Source organism: Lissotriton vulgaris, chromosome 3_1 (assembly GCF_964263255.1).
Source record: "Lissotriton vulgaris chromosome 3_1, aLisVul1.2, whole genome shotgun sequence".
Taxonomy (NCBI): domain Eukaryota; kingdom Metazoa; phylum Chordata; class Amphibia; order Caudata; family Salamandridae; genus Lissotriton; species Lissotriton vulgaris.
In genome coordinates, this window is record NC_141689.1 from 419,124,822 (window position 1) to 419,141,909 (window position 17,088).

At 42.3% G+C, this 17,088-nt stretch overlaps 1 protein-coding gene across 1 annotated transcript in view; it reads left to right on the forward strand.

Moving 5' to 3' along the window:
• LOC147726529 (granzyme A-like) overlaps window positions 1–16,810 on the forward strand; it is a 102,272-nt gene extending 85,462 nt beyond the window's left edge. Inside the window, exons 4-5 of the mRNA XM_086962947.1 lie at window positions 15,474–15,746; window positions 16,126–16,810. Coding sequence (XP_086819073.1) covers window positions 15,474–15,746; window positions 16,126–16,281 — 429 coding nt within the window. The 3' untranslated portion in view covers window positions 16,282–16,810. The remainder of the gene's footprint in view (window positions 1–15,473; window positions 15,747–16,125) is intronic.
• The last annotated feature ends 278 nt before the right edge of the window (window positions 16,811–17,088 follow it).

Here is a 17,088-nt window from a genome sequence, read left to right on the forward strand (position 1 = left end):
TGGGAGGAGGCTTTGGGCGATGGACAAGGGTTCTCTACTCCTCTGCCACTGCCAGAGTGCGATTGGGGTCTGTTATATCATCCGATTACCCGGTGCACAGAGGGACGAGGCAGGGCTGCTCGCTATCTCCCCTCCTGTTCACTCTCGCAATGGAACCACTGGCGGCGCAGGCGAGAACAGGAGAATTGTATAATGGAGTTGGATGTGGTGAAGATACTCATCATATCTCACTGTATGCGGATGACCTGTTGCTATATTTGGAGGATACAGAAGTGGCTCTTAGGGGGGCCGTAGAGATGCTATCACGCTTTGGTAGATTGTCAGGCCTCAAGGTAAACTGGAATAAAACTTGTGTTTTTCCACTGCGGGCGGATGTGCGATATCCTCCTCTTACAGTGGATGTGGCCTGGGAAGACAAGTGCTTCACCTATCTAGGAGTCCGAGTTTACCACGACGCTGCGAGTTTGCTAGAAGGTAATATAGGTCGCTGCGTAAGGGCGCTGCGGGGATGCATGTCCTTCTGGGCCTCCCTTCCTCTATCGGTGCAGGGCCGAGTGGCATTGCTAAAAATGGTGACTCTACCACGGCTGCTATATTATTTCCGAACACTATCGATATGGATCCCTAAGCGGATCTTCAAAGACTTGAGGTCGATGATTATTGGTTTCCTTTGGGGACATGGCAGACGCAGAGTGGCATTGCACACTTTGACCAGACCCAAACTCGAGGGAGGGATGGCGGTTCCTGATTTTGAATTGTATTACCTAGCGGCCCAACTCCAGGTTTTGACACAGAACGTTGCGAGAGAATTTAGAGGCCCAGACCAGGAACGCGGGAAAGGTATCCAGAGACACGTCCTATCCTACATAGTTATGCAACAGAAATTGGAAGTGAGTGAGCTCACCATTGAAGAGAAAACCCTCTGGTGATGCAGGCACAGGAGCCTGAAGAGGGCAAGGGCCACACAATCGTATGCGCCAGAGAATACCTCTCGGGATGTTGACGGTGCTGCCGCATGGAGGCGATTGGTCTCCGTTGTCGGAATGGGAGGAGTTGGGTCTGCAGGTGGTAGGGGATCTATATGTGGAAGGGATGCTGGCTCCCTTTGGGTTACTGCAAGACCAATTCGGTCTCCCGGAAGGGAGCTACCTCATGCATTCGGCAGTCACCGCAGCAATACAAAAACACTGGAGGGTAGGACTGGTGGAACCGGACACGACTATGGCATGCCAGTATGTGGTGATGGCTGCGGTCACAGTCAAGGCGTGACTTGTCTCCACTCGAGAATGTTGAACGAGGGACTAGAACCGCTCACTGCGCTGAAGGTAAAGTGGGAGGAAAGCATAGGTAAACCCATACCAGACACAGTTTGGGGCCACATTATGAAACGGACGTGGAAGGGTAGTAGGAACGCCCGTTTCCAGCAGGTGCATTTTTTCATACTGCATAGAGCCTATCTGACCTCGGGGAAACTTCGACGGCACTTTCAGGTACAGGATGCGGTGTGCCCGAGATGCTCAGCACTCGAGGTTGAGCTGGATCATTTGTTGTGGGGTTGCCCAAGGTTGGGGACATACTGGCCCGAGGTGGGCGAGCTTCTGAATGCGATTACGGATAGAGAGGTGGAGTTCGACATGGCGGCGTGCCTGCTGCTTGGTTCCCCCACAAAGCAAAGACGAAAATTACCAGCAAGTTTATTGATCTGCGACTCATGTTGGCCCAGAGAGAGATTACATGGCGCTGGAAATCCAAGGAGGGCCCATCAGTTAGGAGAATGACGAATGAGTTGTTGAAATGGTCCAGATGTGAGAGTGTGATTAGAATGCGACAAGCTACCAGAACTGGTAATGAGAAGAGCTTGGAGATGGCAAGGGCTTGGGAGATGATTTTGCAGGCTTTGAGCGACTACTTGACGGAGGATGAGGAGGAGGGACATCTGGAGAATGAGGTTCCATGAGGCTTGGAGGAACGAATGCATGACCTCGATTGATAACGAGCCCTTCTGTCAAAAACCCACAATCACAACCCACATCAGCAGCAGTTGGGGGGAGGGAGGGGTGAAGGGGCGTTATTAGGTTACCCCGATAGTAACAGGAGGGATGCCGGCGAAGGGATCTATAGGTGGTAATTACAGGAGAGGGGCGCAGGGCAGCACACATGGGTTCCCGTTGTGTAGATGTTGTTAAGCACTAACAAACAGTCGACATAGGAGTGCACTAGCGGTGACCTGATAACGCAGATACCGAGGGTCCTGGCGTCGCCCGTACGGGGTGAATGATTCTATCAGGTGGTGACTGGGGGGGAGGGGGGAGTTTGATGGGTATAAAAAGCAGATACTTCATTATGTTGTTGACCAGAAATCCCTTTGAGGCGCACATGGCGACCTTTTGCTGGAACTTGTTGGTGCACCGCCCGACCTCCGGATGCTTGCATTCAGTAAGATACATTTAATCACTCACTTATGCAGTCAGTCATGCACCTACTAAATCCTCCATCCAGACACTTATACACCCATTCATTTTTCAATACATCTTGGTATATATATATATATATATATATATATATATATATATATATATATATATATATATATATATATATATATATATATATATATATATATATATATATATATATATTCACTGAAAAAACATAAAAAAAACATAGGTTTCAGGCCTTATATAGTTAGTTATAGTAAGTGTCTGGATGAAGGATTTAGTAGGTGCGTGACTGACTGTATTAATCACTCATTCATACAGTCAGTCACGCACCTACTAAATCCTTCATCCAGACACTTATACATCCACTCATTCTTCAATATGTAAAGCATATTTAAATTTTACAGGAACATACAGTCACTGGATGATGTCATCAGTGATGTCATCAGTGATGTCATTTGAGATGTCATCAGTGATGTCATCAGTGATGTCACTGACCATTTCATGAATGATGTAATGTGTGACATCATCAGCAGTGGATTGTGGGTGCGCGAAATATAGTTAGTACAACTAACTATATAGGAGCAATTTCAATGGTTTTTAAAATGCTAATTCCTAACTATATAAGGCCTGAAACCTATGGTTTTTTCAGTGAATTTGCAAGGTTTTTTAATGCTAATTCCTTACTATATAAGGCCTGAAACCTATGTTTTTTTCAGTGCAGTTTCCAAGGTTTTTTAAATGCTATTAGCGGATAACGTTTAAATATGTTAATGTACGCGTACGGTACGTGTACGGTGTGCGTACCCCCGCCATTTTCCGAAAAAAAAATATTTTTGGGGGCCTGGCGGGCCCTTGTGGGACCTCCTGAGCAGGCCTAGGGGGTCAGGATGCTTCTACCCTGCCCCCTTTTTAATTTCTACACGTTTGTTTTTCTGCTTCCCTGTGCTTCAGTCTACAGAGGCACAAGATGGCTGCCAACAATTTCTGTTTTGGAGTGTTGACAGACAGTGGCAGCCAAACAGCATGCAGCTCCTACTCGGGAAGGTACAGAGTACAGTAAGCTTACAGTGCACTCACGGTGTCCCTCTCATAGATATATAATTTGGGAAAATTCAATTTTCTCAACAACTACTGGAGCGATTTTCACTAAATATAAAAAAGGCACTACTGCATACCAGTCCCTACCATTTTGCCAAGTTTGGTGTAATTCCATTCAGCCGTTCGGGCTGTAGCCGTGTCTAAAGGTCCTATGGAAAATTGCATTGGGCTACATTTCACATTACATTTTTGCAAAAACTACTGGAAGGATTTTCACCAAACATAGCAAAGGCACATCTCCATACCAGTCCCTACCATTTTGCCAAGTTTGGTGTAATTCCATTCAGCCGTTCGGGCTGTAGCCGGGTCTAAAGTTTCCTATGGAAATTAACATGGGAAAAACACGTTTTGGGAGCCCCCTTTTTTCTCGGCCCCCGCTTGACGAATCCCCCTGAAACTTTTAAGGAAGGAGCAGAGCGAGGCAATTTTAAGGAAAATTACACACAGATTCCTCAATTGGCGCCAAAGTTATTCCCAATAGAATGTTGGGGATTTCCTATGGTAACTAGGTCCTAACTATATATACCTACTGGCTATTGCCAGTAGGTAATATATATATATATGTCTGTGGTCTTGGTCACCTGGCCCCATTTAGGTCAAAGACTCTTTGAAGGTTCATGAGTGGTCAAACATACCATGTGTCAATAAACATAAAAGAAATACTTGTCCTTACTGTGAGTGAAAAGTTGCAACTCAATGTCTATTTAATACAAACTATAAGGATAACTAAGGGATGTTACATTCACATTTAGGGTGTCTAATGGAAATAATAAACAACAAGCTAAGCGCTGTGCATTTGATCTAGTGTTGCCCATTCTCTGCGCTGTACTTTCGGGTCTAGTGCCCCCTTGTGTGCTTAACATGTCACGTGACAATATGTACAATAGTGATGTGTGCCTAGAATGTTATAGTGTAGTGTCTATGCACATCTGTCTTGTCACGTGACTTGATCCAAACTGGTGTTTTGTTATGGGAAAGAATCGGTTTAGTACCATTTTCACAGTCCCAGCAATTTACTAGTTCTATGATGGTGCTCTATGGATGTAGCTACGGTTAAGACTATCAACGAGTGAGAAGCAGATAGGGTCAACCTTCCACTCCTAGTGCGCATACTTTTCTTGCTGGTGTGTGAGTCCCTCGAGCACCATCCACGATGTCTCTCTGTAAAGAAGAGTAGAAGTTCACACGTTTATATCTGTCATAGAAACCATACTTTAACACTTCAACACATTTCTATATTTGCATGGCAGACGCTTGGGCAAACAATCCAATGAAAAAACAATGCCATCAATTTAAACATCCCTCGTTGTTGCAACATTCAATTATACAACTATATATATGTGTAAGACTAGTAGGTAAGAGTGGACTGGGTAAGTGGGGGCAGAGGGGAAGGAAGGGGGTGGGTTTGTGACGCCAGGTATACATTGTCCTTATTTTTGCTACTTTATCAGAGATGTAAATGCATTTTCTCATCTAAATTCAACCCTCCTGGGAACATGTTACCTGCTTGCAAAATAAAGCGTGACTCCAGTCTCCGGAGAGCTCCTACCTTTTTGCCACCTCTGGGATTCTGGTTTACACTGTCAACCCCAAAGAATTTAGCCTTGGTCCATTCCCCACTGTGTTCTGCTGTGAAATGTCTTGCTGTGCTGTAACTATGGTCTTTGTTTGGTATTGCTCTCCAGTGTTTGAGTATTCTCTTCTGCACTGGAAATGTTGTGAAACAAATATACCACACAATACCCCTTGGCTGGGGCAGCTGTGCGCTATAGAAATGTTATTAACATAACATAACTATGACATACACTACAAACTCTGTGTCACACTTTATGAGTTTGGGGATTTTCAATGAGCTTTGACCCTTCCCAATGTGATCTCTGTTATGTTGTTACTGTATTTACATGCCTTGCAGTTTCCACATTTGCGGAAGCCCTTTTCTTGTTTGAGCCAATTGGATTCTTTGGCTTGCAGGTTGCTGTGTACCAACATAACCTTCAGTGAAGTGCTCCTTCTGTATGACATAGAGGGGTTGACTCCTATGTTCCGTAGTATGGGTCCTGTCCTAAAATCCCCCACCTGTGTTTCAGAATTTTACACAACTGTGCAGCCGAACTGCTGTATCTCATAATGAAGCGAACTGGCTTGGTAGTGGTCTGCCTATCGGTAGCAGTCGCTGTAGTTTTCAGAATGTAATCCTCTCTCTGGGGTCCTTTGAGTCTCGCTTCTGCTTCTTTGAGTGCTTTATTTGAGTACCCTCTCTCCTTGAATCTTGCTTTCATTCCTAATGTTGTCTGTTCAAATGCTGTTGTCTACTATAGTTCCTCTTTGGTCTGAGGAATTCACTATAAGATATTCCCCATCTGAAGCTGGGTGGGTGGCTACTACTTGCATGGAGGATGTACTTCCCTGCAGTCTTCTTTCTGTACAGGTTAGTGCAAATCATTCCTTCTTCCACTGACAATTTCAAGTCTAGAAAATCTAGTGTCTCCTTACTGTAGTTTCTTGTAAATTTCAAATTAATATTGTTTCCGTTCAGTAGATCAATAAACAAATCCAGTTCCTGTCACTCCCCTCCCACACAAAAAAGACGTTGTCGATATACCTCAGCCATTTCATGACATTACAATGCCCTTTTTCCGTATGGTCGTTCCAGGGCACCTGCTTCTCCTACCAGCCCACCAAAAGATTGGCATAGCTGGGGATGGAGCAGGTACCCATGGAAGTTACCTGCAACTGTCTGTAATAGGTTTTTTCAAACATAAAAACATTATCTTTCAAGCATGTACTGATCATTTTTTATGAGCATATGCGTATGTTGTAAAAGATGGATATCCCTTTTACTTAGGAAAAAAGTTACATGCCTTGAGTCCATTCTCATGTCTTATGCAAGTATAAAGTGACTCTACGTCTAAGCTTACTAGCCAATGGTTGTTCGTCATGGCTACGTCCTTAATCTTCCCCAGGAAATCACTTGTGTCCCTAATATAAGAGTTCAAGCCTTTTACATAGGGGAATAGGAAGTGGTCAACAAATGTTGATGTCTTTTCGAGTAGGCTGTTTTTGGAAGAAACTGTTGGTCTGACAGGAGGTTCTTGGGTATTTCTGTGCACCTTAGGCAGTAGATAAAAGGTTGGGGTGGTGTTTTGTTTTTAAGGAATTTCCTCTCATCCCAAGTCAAAAGGCCACCCTCATGTCAATCGTCTAGTCTCATATGATATCTGTGTTGTAAATCAGTCAGATATTTCTTGTTCACTTTGCTGTAGCATTGAAGGTTGTTCAATTGTCTGTAGGTCTCCTTTGTGTACATGGTTCTAGTCAAAAGGACGACGTTGCCGCCTTTGTCTGATGGTTTTATTATCAGATCTTTGTCATTTTGTAGGCCCTTGACCGCCTCCCTCTGGGATTTGGTCATGTTCCTGTTCTGTGGGATCATATGTACCAGTTTCTCTAGATCCGTGGCCACTAAGTCGCAAAAAATGTCGCAAAAAATGTAAATTTTGTCTTTTGGTGTCATCAGTACAAATTTAGACCCAGCTCTGAACCCCGTGTTCACGGTTTCCTGTGTTTCTATCCCAAATCTGCATATTATCTCTTGTACGCAAATGCGATTAAAGGGATCAGTTACTTCGTCTGTGGTGTTTGCTCCAGTGTTAACTTCCAAGTCAGTCAGTAACTCTAACATGGGTATGTCCTCAATGGTAAGTCTGGTTTCTGGACTATTGTGTCTAACTCTCCCTGTCTCTGTATTTTATCGATATGTAATTTGTACAGCGTTAATTTCCTCTGAAATTTATAGAGATCAACTCTTGTTTGCGCAAATTCAAAACCAATGTCTGGACAAAGGAAACCCTAGTTTAAGTACATAGTTTTCTCTCAGTAAGGTTTATTACCGTTAGCTGAGTATTGTTGTCTTCCTTTACGGTTTCTTGCTCAATTGGCCTCGTGTTCCCATGCCATTTCTCTTTACATTTTCTCCTTCTGACCCTTCCCTTCCAGTTTTGTATTTTGTTCTACGCCCTCGTCCTCTTGTTTTCCCTTTGGTGAAATGTTCTTTTGTCATCTGTACGAGGCGTAGCTCCTCGGAAAAATAATGTTGTTCGTTTAAACTTGTCCATCAAGCCTTGGTCTGAACTTAGGTCAGTGTTTGATCCCTCTCTGCACGCTTCCAGGGTGCCCAGAGCTATAATTTCAAAGTTAGCTTTATTTGTGGTTCACTCATAAAAGCATAAAGAATTCCATATGTTTCAGGGATATACAATCAATTAAAAAATTAATTAAAATATAAATTACAAACAGATAAATAAAAACATGGTCCATAAACAACCATTAAAAAGTTCATCTCGATTGCTATATACAAATGACCTATAGATTACAAATACTCATTTTGTACATTGACTAACATAATCAATATTCCTTTTCGACAAAAACACAATCAGCGATCAATGCCTAAAAGCTTCTGTCTAACCACCCATGCCCAACCTAAGTATTTAGCCGTAGCTATTGAGATGGGCAATAAAGTGCTAGTGCGTATGATTCTTAAAGCTTCAGAACTACTAATAGTACCTAAGGACTTACACAGTGGAGTTAACCAGGCTTGTCTTGGAGTTTCAAAGGCCGGGCAAGCAAATAAAAAGTGGCCAATAGTCTCCTTATGATCTCCACATGCAGGGCAGTTGCTAAAAGTCAGACTACCCCACCTGCCAGTTAAAGACCTAAGGGGTAGGGAACCTGCACTAAGTTGGAAAAAAGGCTTTCTCTCCCCTAGTTTGGTAATTGCATCCCAATAAAGCTCTAAGCTGGGATTAAGCTTTGCCTCTAAAAAACCTCCAGCCATAGTCGAGGAGCCAGTACCACTCCAATTTCGGTGAGCCACCTTCTCCCAATAAATTTCCTTTAAAGCTGTTTTTGATGGGAATGTCGCTGTCTCTGGATTTTCCCACAGCATTTTGCATACCTGTGCCAACTAAGGTATCTCTGAGTTCATTCAGCCAACTTACTTTGTGGAAAACATCGGATTTGATAATGTCCAGGAATCCTACCGCATAGTGTAGGAGCTCTGGAGTAGTCCAGAGCCTGCGCCAATATAAGATTGGACGGAGCCTTGCTAAATCCAAAATAGCCTTCCTGCCAAGATCATACCTAAGTGGCAGCAAGGGAGTACTCACAGGAAGCCCGGTAATACTTCGAAGAAACTTGTTTTCCGAAATTATCAGAGGCTTCGATTTATCAAACCCCCCCAGCTCAGCGCCGTAAAGCGCTGAGCTGAGAGCCTTAGCCTCATACACCAGGATTACGACTTCATTGGCTTGGTTAAAGATATTTTATGCTCCAAATTAAGGGCTCCTACAAGTTGCCTATGCCTTAGTCCCGCTACATCTATGTGTTGTGCCCATCTATTGTCCTTTGCCACATGAATCCCTAGATACGTTAAGGCATTGACCACCTCTAATGAATGTCCATTCATAATAAGTTTACTTTTAAAACTACGATGAGGATTAAAAACCATGAGCTTGGTTTTAGCCGCATTAACTTCCAAGCCATGGTCCACACAAAATTTTTCAAAAATAGATAGGGCATGCTGCAGGCCGCTCAGGGTCTTTGATAAAATCAGCGTATCATCTGCAAACATTAAAATTGGAGTCTTAATGCCGGCCAAAGAGGGAGCATCCGTGTTTGCAGATAACATGTGAGCGACAACACCATTGATATACAACGTAAAAAGCGAACACCACGCTGCACCGGGAAGTCAGAAGTAACCATTCCCTGCCCTCCCCACTGTATCTTAGCGAAGTTTGCTTCATGCAACCTCATCAATAGTGTTAACAGAACTACGGGTAGGCCCAGGTTTTTTAGAACTACCCATAAATGAGAACTGGGGACTAGGTCAAAGGCAGCGCGCAACTCGTCAAATGCCGCGTACAGACTGCCTTTGCCCAGTGACACAGTCTTCCATTGCAGTAAAGTAAACCGAAAGACCTGATCTACCGTGCTGGTAAACTTTCGAAACCCTGCTTGAAAGGGTGACAAAGCACTATTCTCCTCAGCCCAATCAAGTACCCTATTCACAACCATCCTCTCAACCACCTTTTGGATAGTATCGATAAGGCTTATGGGCCTATAATTTCCAGGTTGCGATTTGTCGCCTTTCTTAAATACTGGGATTATCACTGCGCCCTGCCATGATTCCGGGACTGGAGCTCCCTCAGCCACAGCATTAGCAAGAAGCAGGATATACTTGCCCCAGCGTTATTTGTCGTTAAGGAAAACATCCGCAGGGACCCCGTCTAGCTTCGGTGCTCTTCCGCTCCTCATTGTACTAAGGGCCATTAGAACTTCACCAATGTTAAAAAAGTTACCCTTATAAAAAACTGGCCTAAAGTCAACCATCTTATTATCCAACTGGTTTTGGGCATATTGTGGTTTAAAATAATTCACCCAATCCTCCTGCGAGACATTATATTCAGGAGGGTTGAATAGCCCCCTCTACCCCACTCGACTATGCTCCAAAATTTCCTAAAATCTTTTCTGGCACTGGCTTCCTTTAGGTCTTGCCAATGAAGATCATCCCACAGTTTCTTAGCTTTTAGTATACACCTCTTGTAATCCTCTCTGGCAATACGAATGGTCTCCATATGCCTTCCCTTGATAGCAATGCCTAGGGAAAGTCTAGCGTTCCTACATTCTGTGTTGTACCACTTAAGCGGTTTAGGGGTTGCATCAATGTTCCTCTTAACCGGTTTTAAAAAATGATCCCTAATGGCCAAAAAAAGACTATCATGAAGTTTGGTTACTTCATTCAAACCTACATCTGATTTGTTCATTTGCTCAAGGGCCAGTATGGCTTTATCGGCCTCTTCACCAATATTATCCACGACCTGTTGGTTGGCCATAACATGCACCCATTTCAGCCTACGAAGATCATTTGAGGGAACACTTGTAGGTAAACAGTCCACAACCATATCCATGTCTGTTTGTTCTAGTTTCCACCATTTGTGCACCACGCACAGCGGATTATGGTCACTTTCTATTCGCCCCTTAATCTCCGTATCACCTACCAGTTTCCACAATTTCATACTACAAAGGACATAGTCAATCCTGCTGCTGTAGCGCCCATTGCCAAAAGTATTAGCCCCTATCTTGTCACTCATAGTTCTAACATTTAGTGCCCTTAATCCCCTTTCACAGCAGATCGCATTTATACATAAGACATCCTAAGACCATCTAATTACAGGTTTCAAGTCCGATTTGGGGACACCCCATTGCCTGTCTTCCTCATCCCCAGGATACTGATCATGGGTAACCAAGGGCTCAAAGGTTAGGTTTAAGTCACCAGCTACAACTATGTTATTGTTTACAGAGTTAGTATCTAGAAGCAAATCCAAAGCCGCTATAACTTGGGATCTCCCTCCCTTATTACCCCTAGCATAAACATTGTAAATATCCAACCAACCTAAAGGGCCCAGATCGACTCTAATGAGCTGGATGTCATTACTTTTAGTGACTACCTCTTTGATCGGAATAAACTCTGCCGGACCCAGATAACCAAACCTCCTATCGGACGCCCCTTTGGCCCTTTGATTGCCGGGACAAAATATTTTAAGTAGCCCTGGGTGAAGTGTGGTTCACACGGCCAAGTCTCCTGGAAGATACACACATCAAATTCATTGATGAATGTTAGCCATTCCGGAGACTGCAGCCTGGAACGCAAGCCTGCAATGTTCCACGAAATTAACTTACCCCCTCCAGGTCTATTGCTGCTAATCGGGTATGAGGATACAGCAGTGGCAGAGATTGTACATAATTCTCTCTCTATTCCGGCGATAGGTCTTTGCATTGGATGGGTGGCAGAATGCGCCTCACTTTCCCCACTTAACTTTAGGTTCCCATCCACAGGTTGGTCGGCACCAATATTTATACTTCTAACCAATGCTACTTCCCCAGTCACTCCATCGCTTGGACTGCCCCCCATATTACCAGCTGGTCCTAGGTTCAGGTCTGATATAAGTCAATTGTTGTTATCAAGCCCGGAGCCATGACTCCCTCCCCAGTGGCTCTGTGCATGAATAGGACGGACCTGAAGTGAAGAGCACGTCTTTCTTAGCTGGATCCGTGAATGCGCTGGCGGTCTGGTTCTAAACTCCAGAGCAAACACATTTTCAGCAAGGGATACTGAATTTAACGTTAGCTCAATTGAGTCATATTCATAGTGTGGGTAACTTAAACTTATTGCCTTTAAAATATCTTCCCTGATCACCGAGTGACATCCTCTAACGTGATGCAGCCAGTGAATTGCCTTGTTAGTTTGGGGATCAGCGTTCTCTCTATTAACGCTAGTCCCTGTACCTAATTTGGGGACGTTAGTCATATACATTTTATTTGGGCAATAATCGTCGTTTTTCGGATACACGTTCCCCCTTCTACTGGGAGCGTTGTTATCTGGTACTACCATTCTGAAAGATGCCCTAGGTGTAGTGTTACTTCCTCCTACATTAGTAGTTCCAAGTTTCTGGCCTTGTTTTAAGTTGATGCCCATTGGCCTACTTACTGCAGTTGATGACCTGTCATTAGATACTTTGGGGACTGAGTGGCAGCTTTCCCTATCAGCTATGACAGGTACCGGAATTAAACCTCTGCCATTAGCCCCTACTTGTACTTGCTGCACCTTATTTACTATGCGAGGTCTCAAGGGGAAGTAGTTAGTGTTTGTAGTAGTATTATTAGATGAAGTACTTGACCCCCCCTCGAGCACACTGCCAACCATTGAAGTTAGGTTTACAATCAATAATTTCATCGTCTCGATTTCGTCTCGCAAAAGGGTGACCAAGTTTGTTAAGGTACTAACTTCTTCTAATGCTATTTTACCCCTAATAATATCAAGGTCCGTCACCGAACTGGATAAAGAATTCGTTACAGGAGTGACACAGAACCCAGAAGTTTGCGGCACTTGTATGACAGGGGGCTTGTCGTGTACAGCAGCCAAAAACGCGTATCTATTAGAGCAGGATATTGGAGGGGCGGAGTCAGTTAAACTATTCTCTACAGCAGTAATAGGAAACTTATCATGACCCTCTTGAACAGGAGCCACACCCGTTAAAATACCCAGCCTACTACTGTCTTTGTTGCTTTCCTCCAACACTCTTAGTTTAGCCCGAAACATATCTGGAAATACAGGCGATTCTTTAACCTCAGTTACAGGCCCTGATGGAGCTCTGCTCTGCTCTCTATGATTCACACCCTTAGTAGACTCTTGGCAGGCCACAAGGATTTCCTCACAATCATCAACAAGAATGCCGATTCGGTCAATTACACAGTTAACAGCAGCGTGACTAGCCACTTTTTTATCTTTCCTACCCTTCCTATGTTTCGGGGGATTAACAAAGTCCGCTCCCCCCCTTCCGTAGACTTCCGCTTCCCCATGCCCCTAAGGTGTACCGATTGCTTACAGTTCACAATGGCACTAACTAGCAAATGAATCAAATGAGTCCCAGGAAAAAAATAGTCTTATTCTTTGAGTACTGCCGAATTACGGCGGGATCAATTTTGGCAGCGTAACCATCGAGGTTGAATCTTCCTTTGTTTTCTTATTTTCAAGGAAAAAGGAGTATCACTATCACCATCCTGCTGCTTTAGCCACTGCTCGATACTGATGGGTTCTTCTTTCTCTCAATATTGAGCACAATTTCGACGAATCCTTAAGAATTGCCCAAAGGGCAATCCATCTCTCAATGCCCTGGGATGTTGACTCTGATACGATAGTAAGGTATTCTTTTCTGTTGATTTTCTATGAAGGCGTTCCGAGTTCTCAGAGCAGGTGAGCGCCACGACTGCCCCCCGCTTAGATACCTATAATAAACGAGCCTACCTTTAACAAACGAGCTTTCCTTTAATACAGTTTCCGTTTATTAACAGGCATTTTCCTGTCTTCTGCTACCAATTATCGATTATCAGCCTTACATTCAAGTTCACCACGGATTCCATCGACAGTGGTGAGTGGCTATTCCCTGTGACATATAAGTCCAAGGGGTGGCTTTTGTAGACACTTTAGCAATACTGCCCCGTACATCGATTCCTGCAATAAATTAGCCCTCTTTTAATATAATTCCGTTTGTTACCAGGCATTTTCCTGTCTTCTGTTGCCAAATACCGATTGCCAGCCTTATATTCAAGATTACCACGGTATCCACCGACAGTGGTGAGTGGCTATTGCTGTGTGCGCTACATATAAGTCTAAGCTGTGGCCTTGAAGACACTTTTTGCCCACCCTATAGTACGTTTATAACACCTGTCTTTTTACCTTGCTTCCAAACAGTGCCCGGCTGGGTACACTGTAAGTCAATTCCAATTTTTTATCACGCATGGGTTGCATTAATAAAAGACACCACAAGGTATTATCCGTTCATTTTAATTCATACATATTCATTAATGATTGCGACTACACATACTCACACATTTTTCACTTTCCCGTAGATGTCCCTCACTGTCTGGTCCTGACGAGACCTTTACTGAGCAGGTCGAAACGCCGTCGACGCCATAGGGAATGAACCTTTTCAAGCACAGTGTTCTATGATTGTAGATAGTCACTGTTAAGAATTGCTTTATTATTGCGCTTGGTCATTTTCCCTTTGTAAATATTCATAATAACAAAGTTGTACAGATCACTTATTATTTTATGTTCTGTTTTTTGTTCACAAACCACTGGGGACACATTGCACAATTTTTTGTAAATATGTCGCTGTTATAACTATTAGACTGAGTGAAATACAAAGAATAATTTCTTAAAAAATTGGTATATATGTGTGCATCTTTCTTTGCCAGACCCTTTTCTGTTACAATTTAATAGTGCTTATCTAAGCTGTTATATTAAATATTGTGTTAAATAAATATGCCACAGGAACCATTGTTCTTTGGTCTAGAAACGTGTCAGCAGTGTTGTTTCGGAGTTAAAAAACATCATTGTTAAAAAACACTAGGACCGGCTGGTCCAGTATTAAAAAAACTCATAAGTCATTGAGTTAGTTATATTTTTCCTCCCAACTTTAGTTTCTCTCATTTGTCGTTTGTAATAATTGTTGTTTGTGATGAAACCATTATCATTTTTTTGTAATTTTGTTGTAAATGCTTGATGTCAAAATGTTTTCTAATGTGTAAATAATGTTTGTCTTTTAATGTTTGTAGAAAGTTTAATTAGCCTTGTAAATATTTGAATTCATTGTCTTTTTCTGCTATGAATTTTTTGAAAACTTGAAAAAGGTATAAAATAATGAACACAAAGTAATGTGGTCTAGGGAAGCGACAATAAATTGGTTTCTTACCCTTCAAAATACGCATTGAGTAATTGTGGTGTGGGCACTGTGTGCTGCTTGTCCCAAAGTTATTGGCAAGACAAAATAAACTTTTCCTATGGAATCTTTGGTACTAACTATAATAACCTAAAAAAAGAAAAAGGAAAAACAAGGGGAAATAAAGATATTTCTCGTTGTTGTGCCTCCCTTCATCTCCCCTGGGTAGGCATAAGCTTTTTATGCATTCTCAGGTATACGAAATTTCGGGAATATGGCTACTAATCAACTCACTAACACATCTTCATCAGCAAAAAGCAAACATATAAGCATTGCCAGTTGCACAGCAGCTGCTGCGAGGGATGCATTGCAAGGCACTGTGCAGCTTTCAAAAGGTTGTTGGTAATTCTTTTTTCTGCAACAGGTGACTTTAACCTCTTAAAAGGTTCAATCCAGAGCTACAAAGAAGTTATAGGATGACTCCAATAAATCTAGGGGTTGTAGTTTTGCAAAAAACGCAAATCTCTACCTCTTAAAAGAAAATGAAGTTAAAAGTACACAGTCCATATAATGTAAATTACTCTATAAATTTAAAACAGCGAAACTCAACAGTTTTTCATAACCACATTTAAATTTTATGGGTTTTTTATTACAGCTGAATAAGAAAGTGAAGCGCAAAAAAGCTGTATCTCCATATCCACCTCCAAGCAGAGGTGATGATGTCAAGGAAGGGACAGTGTGTGAAGCAGCAGGATGGGGCCTGAGAAACAATGTGGATCAAAATCCTTCTAAAGTGCTAATGGTAGTCAATGTCACTGTCGTAAGCAGAGCCACCTGCAATGACCGGAAACACTACAATTCAAAGCCGAAAATAACAACAAACATGCTGTGCGCAGGTGACAAGAAGGGTGGGAAAGACACATGTGCTGTAAGTAATTTAATTCAATGTTATGTCACCATAAAACAATCAAATAAAACACTTCAAATCAGTGGCAGACAGTAACTTTAGCATGGTGGGGGGTCACACACACATTTACACACTCACTCACATCCATGTATTCACACACATGCACACACACACACAGACCCATTCACAACACTCACTCAAATACACATGCTTATATTCATACATACACACACACCAAACATCCAAAAGCAAAACTTATCTTCACTGCAGATAGGTTGAGTAATTTTCCACATTAAGCAACTCTAAATGTTGACAAATGATTGACTTAAAGAAAAGCAGGTCTTTTAGAATGTTACTAAGTCTTTCTACATCATTCAGCAATTTACATTTTTCTTCATAGGGAGACTCCGGCGGCCCATTGATCTGCAATAGGGAACTCAGAGGCATCACCTCATTTGGCCCTCTACGATGTGGCCTTTGGAAGCCCGCTGTGTACACACTTCTCACAGATGACTATCTGAACTGGATAAGAAAAATGACCGGAGGAGATTTGTAATGTTAATTTTGTTCTGAATTAGTACTAAGGTGTAAGTGAGGTAGTGTGCATCTAAGGGTATATCAATACCTACATATCATGTAGATGATTTCAAAAACTGAAAACATGAATTTTTGGTGAATATATGGGAAAAATGACCTATATTCTAAGATATAAGGATATTGCAAGTGTCTGAGGAGTTCTCACATATTATAGATGAGCAAGGTCAAATGCAAATTTCCTTTTTAAGGTAGTGGAACACTGATGTGACTTACAATGTCATTTTTAAGTATCACAGGGGGTGTTTTATTCCTTATAGTACATGCTAGCCCACACTATTACCTTCCTTCAAATTGACATTAAAATTCTTGGTGTCATACTTCTCCTTATTTAAGACATCATTTAGCTGTTTTTATGTTGAAAATAAAATAAAATAACCTGCATTGTGTAACTTGTTGCAGACATGTGTAAAGCATTCCAATGTAAGTCGCAAACAGATATAGGTTAGCACATGTAATAATGTATAGATAGATTCTTGCTTTTTGTACAATAAAACAGCATACTCTCATAAATATTTTCTTCAGTGGTTAATGGAAGTGAGTTTCCAAGGAAAAACTTAACAAGAACGGGATAGAAAATCTGAATCTTCCATTTGTTTATGTAAGAAGAAGTTGTATTTAGCTGAGGCGTCTATATTTCAGTCTGTCTGCAGGCTCTGGCAGTTGCCATTGTAAGATCACAACACAACTATAATTTGTTATTATGGTAGAGTAACTGTAACTTTCTTATTACAGCTGGTAAATGATGTCTGTATATATTGGCTAATGC